The 16,175-nt window shown below is 57.9% G+C and overlaps 1 protein-coding gene across 2 annotated transcripts in view; it reads left to right on the top strand.

Annotated features, from left to right (window-relative positions):
* The first annotated feature begins 647 nt into the window (after nucleotides 1–647).
* Nucleotides 648–16,175, top strand: part of SMARCD3 (SWI/SNF related, matrix associated, actin dependent regulator of chromatin, subfamily d, member 3) — a 29,474-nt gene continuing 13,946 nt past the window's right edge. Inside the window, exons 1-2 of one of the 2 annotated variants that reach the window (XM_059172282.1) lie at nucleotides 648–756; nucleotides 2,605–2,745. In XM_059172282.1, coding sequence (XP_059028265.1) covers nucleotides 2,707–2,745 — 39 coding nt within the window. In that variant the 5' untranslated portion in view covers nucleotides 648–756; nucleotides 2,605–2,706. The remainder of the gene's footprint in view (nucleotides 757–2,604; nucleotides 2,746–16,175) is intronic. The other variant, XM_059172284.1, reaches the window with a different exon arrangement.

Below are 16,175 nucleotides of genomic sequence, written 5' to 3'. Positions count from 1 at the left end.
GAGGTGGAATCTGAGGGGGCAGGACCCCACTGACCCGGGTCGCTATCACAGCTCCACCTCAGGGCTGCCAGGACTCTGCCCCCAAAGTCCTCACCTGCTGGCTCCTGCCTACGGGGGCTCCCACCAGCTCTGGACCTTGCCTAAGGCTCATCCTTTTTAGCAGGTCAGAGCTGACCCCCTACCAAATGCCAGGCGCTGTGCTAGCTGCTACTGGCGCTTCGACAGTGACTCCTGGGATACCCCATGGGGTGACCAGGGTTGGTTCCTGTGACTGCATGTGGGGCAAGGGCTAGTGCGTAAAGGTAGGAAGAGGGGTCGCCAGTCAGTGCCTGGCTCTGAGCCTGGAGTGGAACCGACGCCCCCCGCCCCCCCCCCCCCCGCCCCCGTGTATGTACAAATGCGCTGTGAGCGCGTGTGGTACTGTCTGCGGTCACTTAGGATGCTCCGACGGTCTGTGTGGATCGGTGGGCGCCTAGGGGCCCCTACAGACCTGAGGATCATATGTGCACGGGCCGAGGATCACAATGGACTTGGCCAGGGCGGGTGGCGATGCTCCCAACGTGGTGATCGCACATTCGGATGGATGGGAGACGCTGCCTGATCCGATCCCTAACTCATTATTAAGCTCCTCGCTCTTTGCAGACGCTCCCTGCGCCTCCCCCGCTCCGGGCTGCAGCGGCGCAGGCGCCGGGCCGAGCCGAGCGCCGAGCGGGGAGCGGGCGGCCGTGCTCCGGGGCCGGGGTCCCGGGGGAGCAGGTGAGCGACCCGCGCTGCGCGGCCCCCAGGCCCTTTCGGAGACGCCGCCCGGCCGCGCTGCGCCGGCGCCCCCGCCTTCCCTGCCTGGCAGTACCCGTCCTGCCTCTGCTGGCATCATCCCTCCTTCCCCTGCCTGGTATCTCCTCTGCTCCCGCCTGCCTGGCATCCCTTCTTCCCTGCCTGGCATCCCTCCTCCCCCCCGTCTGGCATCTCCCCCCGTCTGACATCCCCCTCCGCCCCCCCTGGCCTCTCCCGGCTCTCCCCACTGCCTGGCATCTCTCTGGTCTCCCCACTGCCTGGCATCCCTCCTCCCCCCTGCCTGGCATCTTCCTTCTCACCCCTTCCTGGCACCTTCCTCTTACCTGGCACTTCCCATTACCTGGCACCCCCCCCCCCACCGGCGCCTGGCATCGCCACCCCCTCCTCCTCCCCTGATCTCTCCCCCCTCTCACGCTCTTCCTCCCCCTGCCTGGCACCTCCCCCACCCTCAGCCTGGTTCTCGCTTCCCCCACCCCCTTTCTTGCACCCCTTCCATGACTGCCACACTCCCATCTTACCTCCTCTCGGATACCTCCCCCGTCTCCTCTCTGCCTGGCCTCTTTCCTTCCTTCCCCTACCTGGTACCTTCCCCCCTCCCCCCACCTGCATTTCCCCTCCCTCCCTCTGCCTGGCACTCCTCCGCCTGGTACCTTCCCCCCTCCCTCACGTCTGGCACCTTCCCTCCTCCGGATCGCCTCCACCTACTCCTCCCCTTCGCCTGCCACCCCTCCCTGCCTAGCACGTTCCCATCCTGCTCCTGCCTGGCATCCTCTCCCTCCTACCCACTCCCCTGCCTGGCACCTCCCCTCCCCTGCCCTGCCTAGCACCTCCCCTCCTTCCCTCTGCCTGGCACCTTCCCTCCTCTCCCCTGCCTGGACACCTCTCTCCCGTTCAGGTTGTCCCTCTGTCCTCAGCCTTCCTGCAGGGCACCCCCCCACCCCCGTGGGCTGGTAACCTCTCTCCGTTCGCGTCTTCCTCCTCTCATTGCTGGCCCCGCCCCCTCCCCCCCCTCCCCCCCCCCCCCCCCCACTGATCTGAGTAGCCTCCTGGCCGACACCGCCCACTGGGACCCTGAACCACTCTCAGCCGCCCCCATACCTGTAGCAACGCCTTTTCCTCATCCCCCACACTCCACCTGCTCAGGACTTGAGTTCACAATTGGGTCCTGAGGCCCCCCTATGGCCTTGTGGCTGCTGCAGGAGGGCCGAAACCGCAGGGAGGGGCAGCGAGGGGCTGGGGGGTGGGGAGCCCTGAGCATGGTGGAAGGATTGAGAACAGGCCGACTCCGGGTGCCTGCCACCCTGGGATGCCCTCGGATGTCCCTTCTGGGCTCCATGAGCCATCCAGGTCCCCTCTGGGCCTGACCGTCATGCCCAGTGAGTCTGAGGCCCAGCTCCTCCCCTCCTCCGCTTATCCCCCAGTCCCCAAACCTTGCCTCCCCTGCCAGGCCGGGGTCTTGCCTGGGTTCTCTGCTCTGTCCTTCCAGCTCAGTCCCTCAAGACCTGGTCTGCGCTGACCGCTTCCTGCTCTCACACTGCTCCCGCCCCGACCTCCCCGCGAGCCCTCGCTGGCCCTTGCCTGTCCCCTCCATCCCGGTCTCTTTCCACACATCTCCTGTTTGCTTTCTCAGACCTCCTTGTCACGGAGTTTGGTCCTCCCGGCCGACCCCCTCAGGCTTCCTCCCCAGCCCTCGGAAGTCCATGTGGACTCTGCCTTCGGGCCTCAGGGTCTGGCCGTGCCCTCCCACTGCCCTCTCTGCCTTCGGGCCTCAGGGTCTGGCCGTGCCCTCCCACTGCCCTCTCCTTTCAGATTCTCCTCACAATGGCCCTTGGTGCTGCAGGCGCAGTGGGCTCTGGGCCCGGGCACCGAGGGGGCACTGGATGACTCCCCTGCTGCAGGACCCTGCCACCTATGACTCCAGGCCTTCAGCACCCACCCGCCGTGGTACAGGTAGGCGCTGCCCTCCCCCCCAAACCCAGGAGCAGGAGCCCTGGGACCCCACTGAGAGGTGCTGGCTCTTGGCCTCTGGTCATAACCAAAGGCCCCCTCTGGGCATTTCTGCCCTGCCCAAGGCAGACCTATGACAGTGCTTCTTCCTATCCCCTCCCACCGCTGGGGCCACCCCCGCCCCCAGACCCTGCTGACATCTTCCACCCTTGCACCGCCTCTCCTGAGGGCCCGTCTCCTCCCGGCTCCCTGGGTCCTGACTATCAAAGCTGTTCTGAGCCAGGAACCTGGTGGGCCTGATACCAGTTTTGGGGTCAGGTGAAAAGGGCCAGGGGCTCTGGGTTATTTCATTTCCTCCCATTCGCAGACGCACAGACATACACCTTCCCCATTCTCACCTGCGTGTGCACACGCTCGCTGCTGGCCCAGGGGGACCCCGCTGATGCCCAGCACAATTTGGGCTCCTGAAACCTAACCCCAGACCTGCTTTGGCAAGCTTCTAAAATCCTTCCAGAAACCAGACAGGGGTTTGTTCTTCGCGGGAAGGGGAGGTGGTCTCGGGTGGGGGCCCCCAAGGCAGGCCTGCGACTCAGAGGCGCTCCAGGCCTGCGACTCAGAGGTGCTCCAGGCCCAACACAGGCAAGCTGGATGTTCCTGGGCCTCCTCTTGGCAAAGTACAAAGAGTGTGGCCAGGCTAGTACCACATCGGTGCCCCTGGTCCAGAAGGAAGCACCGAGGGCCTGGGTGGAAAGGCTGCCGGCCTCAGAGCCCCGTTCGGCTGTGGGGAAGGGCAGGAGCCGGGTCTGAGGCCTGCCCAGCCCCATGTGTCATCCTGGCCACATGACTAGTGGGAGTCTCCTGTGACAGACTGGGTGCTGGGGGGACCTAGTCCCTGCCCTCAGGACCCGAAGCCTGTGGGGAGCGCCCCAGTGGACCATTCAGGCCCCAGGGCTCTGAGGAGGGGAGAGACCCCCGAAAGGGGCAGCCTGTGGTGGGCTTTCAGGGGGCAGGGCTGAGTGAGATGCCGGTGGCTCTCCCAGCTGCTGCTTCCTCAGAAAGAGCGGAGGAACTCTCTTCTGCCTGGGCAGCTGGGGGAGCCCGGGGCTGGCACCTGTTGCTGGCCGCTGGGGGAACAGAGTCAAGGCCACGAATAAAGGTCCTGCCTCTTCCCCACAACCTGACCACTGCCTCAGGTTAAGCTTGGGCAGGCTCCCCAGCTTGCAGGGGTCGGTTTTTTAACGCAGAGTCCTAAACAAAAGGTGCAAGCCGGTGTACTTCTGGGCAACTCGGAAGTTCTCAAAAGTCCTCCGGTGTCTCAGGGTGGAGACTTGTGGAGCAGCGGGGGTCCCCAGGGAGTCCCCTAGAGCTGGGGCTCTCCCGCATGGCGAGTCCTTGTGAATTGCCACTGATTTGGGGTGCATTGAGCTGAGCCCTAAGCCGGCTCCCCGGCAGCAGGAGGTCGGTGGCCAGGGTTGATCCAGACCGTGCCTGAAGGAGGTGATCACCCCAAAGGATGGGCCGCAGGGGTGGGGATCCTTGGCAGGCGGGGGGGCGGTTGGAGGCTCTGAGGGCTTCGGGTACATCCTGATGACACATGGTCACAAGGTGAATGGTCCTGACGCCACAAGGTTGGTCCTGACGCCCCCGGGGGCCTCCCCATGTGAGGGGGGAAGGGGAAAGGTGCTGGAAGAAGCTCCTGGCATTTTGTTCTGGAGCCGCATTAACATGAAATTGGGCTTCATTCAGCATGTGCAGTCCCCGGCATGGAGCCGGCTTTGACGCTCTGCGGCTGGGGCACGTGCTGTCATTTGGATGCTGACAGGCCCCGTGCTTGCGTCTAGACAGCGCGGTGGGCGCGGGCCCAGGCGTGCAGCAGCTGGAGGCTGTCTTCACCCGGGCGCTGGCAGTGTGATTGCGAGTGAGAGCTCGTTATTAGGGAGCGTTAAGTGGTGGAGGTAATGAGCTGAAGGTGTCACCGGGAGGGGGTCCCGGGAGGCGGTGTCAGGAGGTGTCACGAGAGAAGGCTGAGTTGCAGACTCGGGGGAAGAGTGAAGGGCCCGTGGGCATGCAGCTGAGCGACTCCGGGGGAGGCCGGGGCTGTGGCCGGTGTCTCAGTTGGAGAGGGCTGCGCAGAGCATTGGTCACTTGCGAAGACCCTGCGGGAGACTGGTTGCTCACTTCAGCCTGGTCCACCTCCTGACCAGCTTCCCAGGCCGTGAAAAACCAATGTCTTGGTTACCTAAACTTCCAGGAAATCTGAGCATGTGTCTTAGGAGCCTGTGTCCCGCTCACGCCTTTCCTGGAATTTACAAACTTGGATCATCTCCCATGTCAGCCTTCTTTCCAGACCGAAGAACATTCTGGGGCCTGGAGCGAGGAGCCGCGTACCGTGGGGAGGGAGGAGGCAGAGACAAGAAGATGCAGGAAAGCATGCCTGGGCTTCAGCTCTCTCCAGAAAGGGTCAGAGGCACTTTGCAGAGACACCTGTAGTGAGGAAATCAGGGCACTGGGAATACAGGGGACGGAATATATGTGGGAGCTGAGAATGACGTTAGTGCACAAAACACAAGCCTGAGGTCCCAAGATCCCTTCTGCAGTGAGAAAAATGGGCACACGTGTCATTTACACTGCCCAGAACGCCAGACCATTTGCTCAGAGACACTGTGATTTTGGGCACTTTGACCCCGAGAAGTGTCTCCTGTATGATGACGTGAGGGGCACACTGGGTGACAGAGCTACGTGCAGGTTTCCCAGGCCAAGGGAAAGATCCACGCAATAGTGTCCAGCCATGGCAATGTTGCTGGTCATGGTCAATGCCAAGATGTAAGTTAGAAGGACTAGAGGAAGACACTGCCCGCCTCAGGAAGAGCCCTACAAGCTAGTATTTACGATAGTTTTGAGAACTGTCAGACATCAGGAAGGTCTGTTTAAAATCGGGGACGAAGTAGAGTCACATTCCTGGGGAAGGGTCATATCCTCATAGGAACAGAGAGACCTCACCCAGCACCATGCCCAGCAGCGAGTCTGGGTAGAGGGCGGGTCCAGCCACTCGCCTTACAGCTTAGTGAGGGAGCCCGCTGAGAAGCGGGTCCTCGTGTCAGGGGCATCCCAGCTTCACTGCAGGGCCCACCGGGCTGGAGAAAGAAGCTTGAGTGTCAAGCTGGGATGCAGCAGGCGACCCTACACCCTAACTTGGGTTTGCTTGTCTGGGTTGTGGGATCAGGTAGAAAGGGGCTCCTTCCTGCCAACAGACGCAACCTAAAGGGAAGGGCAGGCTGCGGGGGCAGCCGTGAAGTCACTACCCCTGAACTAGAAGAGGAACTTGTCCAATAAATGTCAGACCCCCCACCCCCGCCCTGTGCCACCTCCTCAGGCAAGGAGACCCTCCCAAGGGGTGGGCAAAGTGGCAGGATTAGTCCAGAGTCTTCTCCCCGGAGGAGCAGAGTAGAGGGCTCCCCGTGAGCACATGATGACAAGAGCATGGGGTCCCCTCCCTGGTGGGGCTGGGGCTGGCCACAGTGCTGACAGCCGTGCAGAAGCTCAAGCCCATTCGACCCTCCCGGTTCCTTCTCTCTCCACTGGAACAATCCCCTCTTCCTTTGCTTTGACTTGATTTCCTAGACACATCTCAGTTCCATCCGCTTAAGTCTCAGTAATGCCGCTGTTGTCCCCTGCCTGGACCGCGGAGGGGGCCACTGAGTGGTGCCCAGCTCTCAGTCTGGGCCCCTCCTCACCGCCCACTCCCCCACCCCACCCCCCACCACGCTTCCTGCTACGCAGACCTGATCTCTTCTGTCTTCCGTGTCCTCTCGGGCTTCAAGTGCCTGTCCTCATTCGGGGTTTTCTCACATGCTGTTCCCTTGGCCCGCAACACGCTTCCAGCTCCCTTCACCTGCCCAGATCTGCCCATCCTTCAAGTGTCAACTCAAATGCCACTTCTTCCAGGGACACTTTCTCCTACCCTGATGAGATATGAAGTCCCACCTACTTAGAGCTTGTAGCATGTACCCCAAATGGAAAGATTTCGTTGTAGTGCTCCTTAAAGGCACAGACCACATCTGTCTTGTTCAGCACAATTCAGAAAAATATTTCGTGTATGAATGAGGAAGGGGTGGGGCAGGCAGGAGGTACCTCTGACAGCTCAACTTAAGAGGACCCTGAGGAGCACCTCAATCAGTCAGTCCGACACTTGATTTTGCTTTGGGTCATGTTCTCAGGGTTGCGAGATTGAGCCCCACTTTGGGTTCTATGCTGGGTGTGGACCCCACTCAGGATTCTCTCTCCCTCTCTCTCTGCTCCTACCCTACTCTCTTGCTTGTGTGCTCTCTCTCTCTCTACCAAAAAAAAAAAGAAGAAGAGGACCCTGAGACCCTGAGATCCTTCTGTATGGTTGACCCTGCCCTCTCTACACCCCACAACCCAATGGTGGGCCTTTTTTCCTACCCGCCTTGGCCTGCTGACACATGAGGCGCCCTTGGCCCATGCCTAGGCAGCAGTCCCTTTCCAAAAGGACCTATTCCCCTTGTTCACAGACACTCCTAAACAAAATTTAGTTGTTTGTTTTGTTTTAAAGAGTTATTTATTTATTTTCGAGAGAGAGAGAAAGAGAGCGTGCCTGGGGGAGGGGAGGCGGGAGGGGCAGCAGGAGAGAGAGACTCTCAGGCAGACTCCCCACCAAGCACAGAGCCTGACACGGGGCTTGAGCCCCCCACGCCCCGCTCTGACCCTGGGATTGTGACCTGAGCTGAAATCAAGGTGGGACGCTTTACCGACTGAGCCGCCCGGGCGCCCCATCCGTAGTTGTTCTGATGGTGAGCGCAGTCTAACCTCCTGTGGCCCTGCTCTTGCCCGTTGGAGTTCTAGAGAATAAACCCCTTTCCGCTTCCATGACATCTGACTGCCTCTGAGAGGTGGTTGTCCACACTCCCTGCGTCTGCTCTCAGGTCTGGAACATTCGGGTCTGGCTTCCTCAGACGTTCCTCACCTGGAGGCCTGGGCATGCTGTTCTCGCCCTTGGTGCCCGCTGGGAGAGCCGGAGTGGGGTAGGGCTGCCTGGTGCAGGCAGACAGGCTTTGGGGCTCCCCAGGCTCTGTTGGAAGGTGGGCTGTGCCCCTTAACAGTTAAGCAGACATGGGAAGAGGCACGTAGTTCTCTGAGCCTCAGTGTCTCCTGTGTAAGGTCTTGATGCCCCTTCTGGAAAGATCCACAGGGATGCTAAATACTGAGCACCTAGCTCCACACCCAGCACGTGGTGAATGCCAGAGCGCCCCTCGTTGGCCTGTGGGGTAAAATGTGGTGCTCGGCGTCCATGCGTCATCTGCAGACCCTGTAACCGTGTCCTCCCTGGTTCCAGGTCCAGCTTCCGTTCCCACCGCCCTTACACTGTGGGCTCATAGGGCCTGGAGTCAGGGAGCAGCCCCTGGGCCGTTCCTCCCCCCAGCTGAGAACTCCACTCTCCCTGCTCCCACGTCGTGAACTCAGGTGCAGAGTTGGGTGGTTAGCTAGAGCCACCCACTGTCCAACCCTCTCTCTTCCTCAGCAGTCCCCCGAGACTCCAGAGCAGCTTGGGCGGGATGGAGACGAGCCAAGCAGGCCCTGGGCAGAAGGATGGCAACCAGTGTTGACTGAGCTTGTTGCAAGTTTTAGGAACTGTTTTAAGGACCTGTCATGGTTTAGCTGATTTATCCTCACCTCGAGACGATGAGGAAAATGCTAGTATTTTCATCATCATTTTCAAGATGAGCAACTAAAACACAGAGAGGTTGAGTAATTTCTAGTGGTTAGTGCAAGAGGCCCAGTTGGGCCACATCCAGCCCCCAGAGGTGTGTGGCGACCCAGACCAGATGGGCCTCAAAGAGACAAAGCAGCTAGCCCTGGTACCCCAGCACCTAGACCCAAGGTCAAAGACTAGTTGTCCTGGTGCTTAAAGCTCACACCACTCATTTACATTCATTGCTGGGTGCCTAGGGCTTTAGAGTTTGCAACCCCAAAATGGGGGGTGGGGGGTAAATTGGAGAAGTCCTGCCACTTCAAAAAGGGACAGCCCCTCCCCGATTCCATCAGATTGTTTCCAAGTATATCAGTGGGCTTGTGTTGCCAGATTTCCTTTTCTTTTTTAAAAGAGATTCTGGAAATCTGGCTTTTTAGGTGAAATCTCTCAATTCTTAAGATTTTAAAGTTTTGGGTTTTTGGTTTTTTTTTTTTAAGATTCTCTTTATTTATTTGACAGAGAGAGACACAGTGAGAGAGGAAACACAAGCAGTGGGAGTGGGAGAGGAAAAGCAGGCTTCCCTCTACAGGGCTCGATCCCAAGATCCAGGAATTATGACCTGAGCCAAAGGCAGATGCTTAACAACTGAGCCACCCAGGTGCCCCTTTAGGATTTTTTTTTAAGATTTTATTTATATATTTGACAGAAAGTGAGAGATCACAAGCAGGCAGAAAGGCAGGCGGGGGCGGGGGGAGCAGGCTCCCCGCTGAGCAGAGAGACCAATGTAGGGCTCAATCCCAGGACCCTGAGATCATGACCTGAGCCGTAGGCAGAGGCCCAACCCACTGAGCTACCCAGGAGCCCCTCCCTTTAGGATTTTAAAAAAGTGTTTGAGAAAGACACTGTGTGGGCTACGCCAAACCTGTCGCTTTGCAGCTTCCTCCTTGGGCTCCTCTAATGCCGTCACCCGCCTTCGGTCTGCTCTTCTAGCCCTCAAGCCCAGAGCCCTAAGTCAGCGCTGCTATCCTGGAGAGCTCCAGGGTCCCAGCATCACTGGAGCCCAGGCTGAGAAAGACTGCATTGAGGTGGGGTCACTTTAAGCAGTCTCTTGTCATCGGTGAACTTTAAACAGAGCGCAGAGAGTCTTGTCAAAAATTTGAGGGTCCTCCCCCAGGTAGAAACAGGGATCCCGGTGACATGCTACTAGCCAGAAGGGCTGGAGGTAGAGCCCTCGGTTGCAGAACCCCCCTCAAAGACTGAGTGTTAAACCCAGAACAGTGGCTGGTGACAGAATTCAAGGCACTTTTGACAATCAACAGTGGGGACTGGGCAGTGGGGGGTGGGGCAGGGGCACAGTTCAACGTCAAGCTGACAATAGCAGTGACAGTTGAGATCCTAACACGGTGGTCTGAGCCCCGCTTTTTTTTTTTTTTTAAAGATTTTATTTATTTATTTGACAGAGATCATAAGTAGGCAGAGAGGCAGGCAGAGAGAGAGAGAGGAGGAAGCAGGCTCCCCGCCGAGCAGAGAGCCCGATGTGGGGCTCGATTCCAGGACCCTGGGATCATGACCTGAGCTGAAGGCAGAGGCTTTAACCCACTGAGCCACCCAGGTGCCCCTGAGCCCCACTTTTGACACTAGTTTCCTGTCTGGCTCTGAGACAATCATTAGCCTCGTGTTCCTCATCTTTAAAATGGGTATAGTGGGTACGGTGATATTCAGCCCTTTAACTTCTGGGATGTTCAAAGAACTGAATTAAATAATGCAGACGGCACTGTTTGGTAGGCTATGAAAGCTCCGTGAAGATGTACGTGTGAATTTGGAGGTGTTTGACAAAGTCTCTCCCAATATCTTGAGCGTGACACATGAACGTGGGTGAATGTGCGGGTAAATATTTAACAACTGGCTCTTGACAGGGTGGGAAGGGGGAGCTGAAATCTGATTTGTATTATTTGCCAATTTCCCTGGTATAAATACTCCTACCATGGCTGATTTTAAACTCCCAACGTGACACTCCAGCTCATCACTGCCTGTTACTACCACTGAGTGAATCTGCTGCCAATTGAAGACTCAGCCCAAAGGTTGTAGATTGTCTGGAGAGAGGGCTTTGTCTGTCTGTCCCTTTCTGGTACGGTCAGCATGAACCTGGATGAAGGGAGAAGTTCGCGCTCATGGATCTATGAATGACTCACAGCGGGAAAGGATGCAAATGTATCAGATAGCTGAACTGAGACTCCCAGGATCCCACGCTGGGATAATGGGCTGATGCCTACAAGATGAAAATCAGCAGGAGTCAAACTATACGTCACCTGTTCTTGAATCCAGATAGGCAGCGTTAGAAATAGGGAGCGGGAGACCCGTCTCGGCACAGTCAGAGTAGAGAGGGAATGGAGGTTTTAATGGACGGGGAGTTCAGTCAGAGTCCAAAGTAGGGAGAGTGTTTGCCCAGGAGCGACGTGCTAACTAAGCGATGGCTTCGTTGGGGCCCCTAGGACTTAACAAGAACTCCTGCACGTCTTCCCCGCCCCCCCCCAATGTTTTGCTGCGCACAATAAGCCGGTGAGAGTGGAAGCGGCACTGTACCCATTTTACAGATAAACAGACTGAGGCAAAGAGAGGTTGATACAATGTGGCCCTTTTGTATTCCCATCAGTCAGTGGTGGCAGAAAGACTCGAGCTCAGGAGGTCTGGCCCCTGGCCGGGCCCTGCCTTGTGCTTATAAGCACGTTGTTGTCAGCACCATGCTTTTGGTGGTCCCAGGCAGACCAGGGGATGCGAGGGGACAGGTGGGTGGCCCTGGGACAGGTGGGCCGGCTACACGAAGACCAACACAGGAGGAGGGAAGGCAGTGTTGGGAGGTGGGTGAGTCTTCTAGGGCTTCCTTAGCAAAGGAGCCAGCTTGGGGGCTTCAAGCCTAGAAATGTATTTTCCGGAGGCTGCTGGAAGATAAGGTGTCGGCAGCGGGCTCGGTTCCTTCTGAGGTTCCTTGTGAGGGCAGATCTGCCCTGGGCCTTGCTCCTTGACTTGCTGATGGCTGTCTTCCCCCAGTCACACATCTTCCCTCTGTCCCTGTGTCCTAAATTTCCCCTGTCCTAGGACACTGGTCATATTGGATTAGGGTCACCCTACTGACCTCATTTTAACTGCATTACCTTTGTAAAGACCCTATCTCCAAGTAAGAACACGTTCTGAGGGAGGGGGTTTGGGATTTCACCAAACGAGTTCAGTGGGGTGGGGGGGAGACACAATTCCACCTGTGCCAGGGGGACGATGATGGTGGCCTTTGGGATCTGAGCCCTGTCTCATGGAGGAGCGAGAAGTTAAGCTCTAGGCAGCTAGAACATCTGGGGGGGACCCAGGCTCATGCACCTCGAAAAGACCGAGGTCTTCTCGGTCCCTTGGCCTCTGGAACACGAGCCCCTCACGCGGCTGTAGCTTTCCCCACATGGAGCTGCGCGGAGCCAGCAGCACTTGGCACTGAGTGGTCACACAATAGGTGCTCACTAAACGTGTGGCAGGACAGCAGAGGAGGAAGGGGACAGGTGCGGGGGGAGGCCCAGCTTCTCCTCTAGATGCCTCAGCCCCAGCTTCTGAACCTCAGCTTCTCCTGGCCCGGCGGTTGCCCTGATGGATCCTTAGGTGTGAGTTCGTGGGCCTCGGTGCTTTTGGTGGCTTCTGAATGTCCCCTCCTCCACCTTTCCTGCAGTCCTTACCATGTTTGTGGGCCAGACACATGAGCTTCCCCTGTAGGACCTGTCCTGCATATCAATGCCACTTCTTGAGCTCAAGGAAGCTTCTAGGAGTTGGGGTAGAACGCAGGCTCTGCATGGGCTCCCAGAGTCACCAGAATTAGCCACTGTGAATAACTGCCCAGCAGAGCCCTCAGAGGTACCCTCGTGGTATTTGGGATGGTCCCGCAGTGGTGGGCCTCTGAAGGCTCCCTGTTTTCACCTGTCTCCTAGGTGGGAACTGTTGGGCAGTAGGATCAGACCCAGAGATAAGGCAGGGCAGTGACAGCCACACCCGCAGGGTCAGAAGGGCTCAGCATCCAGGAGCTACTAATCGTGGTGAGGACTAAGTGTCTCCTCTGGGGCAGGCCCTATCTCCAGCTCTGCCCGTGCACGATTGCGCGCTAAGCCTCACATCTACCTGTGCATCAGGTGTAGGGCTTCCTGTCTTAAGAACAGGGGAGACGAGGCTCAGACTGGTGAAGGGACTTGTGCAAAGGTAGGAGCTGAGTGTGAACCCAGTACCATTAGACGCTAGATCAGTGGTCCTCCACCCAGGGCAGTGGCATCCTCCAGGGACAAAGGACAGCGCTGGGAGATATTTTTGTTTGTCACACTGGAGGATGGGGGAGGGGGGTGGGTGTGCTGGTTGAATTTCCTGGGTAGGGGTCGGGGATGGTACCAACGTCGCTATGTGAGACAGCCGCCGCAATAAAGAATTATCCAGCCCCAGATGTCAGTGGTGCTAAGGCTGAGAAGTCCTGTTCTGGAGTCTAAGCTCAGAGTCATCACACTGTGGTGCCTGTAGAGACCCTACCCAGGGCAGAGGGTTCAGGACCTGGGGGAGGACAGGACCCCAGAAGAACTGGAGTGATGGATAGGGCGTTAAAGCCTCATTGTCACAGCCCTGTCCTAAGACAGACTAGGTTGCAATGGCCAAAGCAAAAGCCCCGATCTGGGAGCAAGGGCAGGGGGTGAGGGTTAGCTAAAGGGCTACTGGGTGGGGACTCATTATGGGGGGGGGCACCAGCTGGCGTTAATTACAAAAGATTGTGGAACCAGGGGCTGTGCACCCAGCAGGTCCCGAGACCATCGTCTTCCATCTGCTCCCTATTGCCTCCTCCCCGCTGAGTCTTCATGAGGCTTCTCGGCCATTGCCACAGCTCTTTGAGCCCAGGCGTAAAGGGTATGCTGTGTGGAGACACGGGAGAGGCTGAGCCTAGCTTTGAATGTGAGATCCTTGATCACACACCAGCCTCGAAGATCATCTCCTCTTGATGCCACGCACTTTGGGCCCTGTTTCCCCCAAGAAACCTGCAGTCCTCTGCACGTAGATGGGGCCTTCTGCCTTTGGCCCAACTCACCTCTACCCTTCCTAGGCCAAGTCAGGTCCTCTGAGTTCTCCAGGCTAGAACTGGAACTCAGTGCAGTGAGAGAAGCAAGGGCATCAGCTGGGAGAGGGGAGGGGCAGCAGATGTGGAAACTCGCGTGGGGAGCACAGCGGACAGGGTGTGCTTGGCGGAGGGACAGCCGGACAGCTGGGCAGCAGGAAGCCGGTGAGGCCGGTAGAACTGGGTGCTCCTGGACAGGGAGACCCCGTCAGGGGGCTTATGTGTGTCTCTCCAGTCACATTCAGGTGCCAAGTACAGGGCAGGAGTTGGTGAAGCTGGATTTGACTCTTAAGTAAGAGACTCGAGGGTATATGCAAAGGAGATGAAATGGTGAATTTGATGTTATGTTTTATCCTAATTTTTAAAAAAAGAATCATATGTAATGCTGTAGTTGTGATGAGGGCTATGAGTCAGAGAAATAGACCAGAAAGTTCCAGGGGAGTCACAGGCTTTGGGGATCAGGGAACGGGACAGAGGGCCCTGGAAGGACAAGAGATGGTGGTCGGAGTGGGGTGCTTAAGGCTGATATCGGGGTGCGGGGCTGCAGCTGCTGGAATGACAAGGCCCAAGAAGTAACTTGGAGCAAATGGCTGAAGGAAAGTGGGGGGTGTCTAGAGGAGAGGTGGCCGAGGAACAAGGTGTGGCGAGGGCCATCCATGAAGATCCCGAAAAGCAGCTAGAAGAAGATGGGTCTCAGTGCCAAGGCCAGTGGCAGGGGTGCTCTGGGGAAAATAGTGCCACGGCCAGTGACAGTCCGGGGGTCAGTGGTTTCTGGAGGGCTTCTCTCACAAGAGGGCAATGGGTCGTTCTCAGAAGTGGCCAAGCGGATTGGAAATTTTATTTATGACAGACCACACAGGAGAAGGGTTCGGATTGGGAGATGGGAGAAGAAGGGGTGCCCCACAGAGGCTTACAGGGCTGGGGATGCAGCCAAGGGGAGTCCGGGGCTTCTGTAGGGCCAGACACATTCCGGGAGGGAGGTGCACTCAAGGCTGACCACCGGGAGATACCGGTGGAGGGTCGAGCCAGGAGGGGAGGGTCAGGGCGCTCTTGGCCCCCACCCAGGCAGCGTAAGAGCACCCTCAGACCCTGTGGGCGGGGCCAGCGGCCCTTGACTCACCCGGAGTTGCAGGGACCTGGAGGACGGGTCCCCAGGGGCTTCCAGGCAGGTTTTGTCTATGCATTCCCCTGCCAGCTGACATTTGGTTTGATTTCCCAGAAACATCCGTCAAGGAGATGTCCGTGAATTTTTTTCCTGCCCATTTTTCTTCACTCAGGTGACATCCCAGACCTCAGAATGTAGTGGTGGGCAGAAATCCCTCTGACCACCCAGTCAGAGCACTCGCTGAGGCCTCAGAACTTCCCAGGGGTGACATGAAGCCAGCCGGAGACTGTCCCAACACTGGCCATGAGGGAGCGCTGGGCTGTGGGGGAGACAGGAGAGGAAGGGCCTCCAAGGTGTTGGGAAGGGGCTTCTTTCCGCTGAGAGAAAGGAGGGGCGGGGCCTGGGAGCTGTGGGGTGCAGGCGGCGCAGGGGAGATGGCTTCAGCCAGACACAGGGCATTGTGGGATGGGTGGGTTTCCTGGGCCCTGGCTTGGGGGGCGGGGGAGGGGAAACAGCTAGGAGGCTGGTAGAGGGAGCTAGGTGGTGGGAAGGAGAGGTTTGCTTTTCCTTGGTCTTGACAGTGTGTGGTGGCTGAGACCAGGGAGTCCTTGCTTTTGGCCCTGCAGCTAGCTAGACGGCCAGTGTCAGTCCAGAGGCAGATGGGTGGGGAGCTAAGATGGTTCTACGGACAGATGGTTCTGTGGACAAAGATGGTTCGGCCCTGCACCAGGCCGAGCCGTGCCCCGTCCCCTAGGCTGCAGGACAGGAGCTGGACAGTGAGAGCATCCCTCAGGATCCCATATAAACACCTCCCCACTGGCCAACCCCATCCCAGCCAGAATGGGGAGCAGGTGGCTTATTGTAAGCTGTCGGGCTTGGATTGCTAGAAGGAACCATCATTAATGATGGTCATGAGGGGAGAATGCAGAGCTGCAGCCAATCCAAAATGGGCCTCCCCTCTGGGCTGGTGGGTGCTCAGGTCCCCGGTGAGCTGACGTTTGCAGGTATCATGGGCATGTGAGCCAGTGGTGAGGGGCAGGGAGGGGGCACAGAGCACCCCCATAGACTGGAGAGCCCCCCCACAGAACAAGAGAGGAAGGATTAACTCATTCCACTAGCCTTTATCATATACCTGCTTATTGAGCAGGACCCTGGGGACCCCAAGGCAAGGCCTTGCCCTGCTCCCAGGAGGCTGACTGCACAGTGGTGAAGGCTTACCGGAAGCTCGATTGACAAGGACCAGGCTTCACTTCCCGTTGGCAGCACCCCTTAAACAGTGTGGGCCCATCTCTCTATGTCTCTGTCTCCCTCTCTTCCCATCTCGCCTGCCTTGGTTCCTGTCTCTGTCTCATGGAATCCTTGGATTTCAGGGCAGGAAGGCCCTAGGAATCATCCGGCTATCCCCCTCCCATTACTCCTGAGAAAGCCAAGGGGCGGGGACATACAGTGACTTGCCCAAGGTCACACAGTTATTTTTGATGTCCTAGTTTATCTTTGTG

The sequence above is a fragment of the Mustela lutreola genome, chromosome 4 (genome assembly GCF_030435805.1).
Source record: "Mustela lutreola isolate mMusLut2 chromosome 4, mMusLut2.pri, whole genome shotgun sequence".
Lineage (NCBI taxonomy): Eukaryota > Metazoa > Chordata > Mammalia > Carnivora > Mustelidae > Mustela > Mustela lutreola.
The sequence above is the reverse complement of the archived record's forward strand: the minus strand, read 5'-3'. Positions and strand labels throughout refer to the sequence as shown.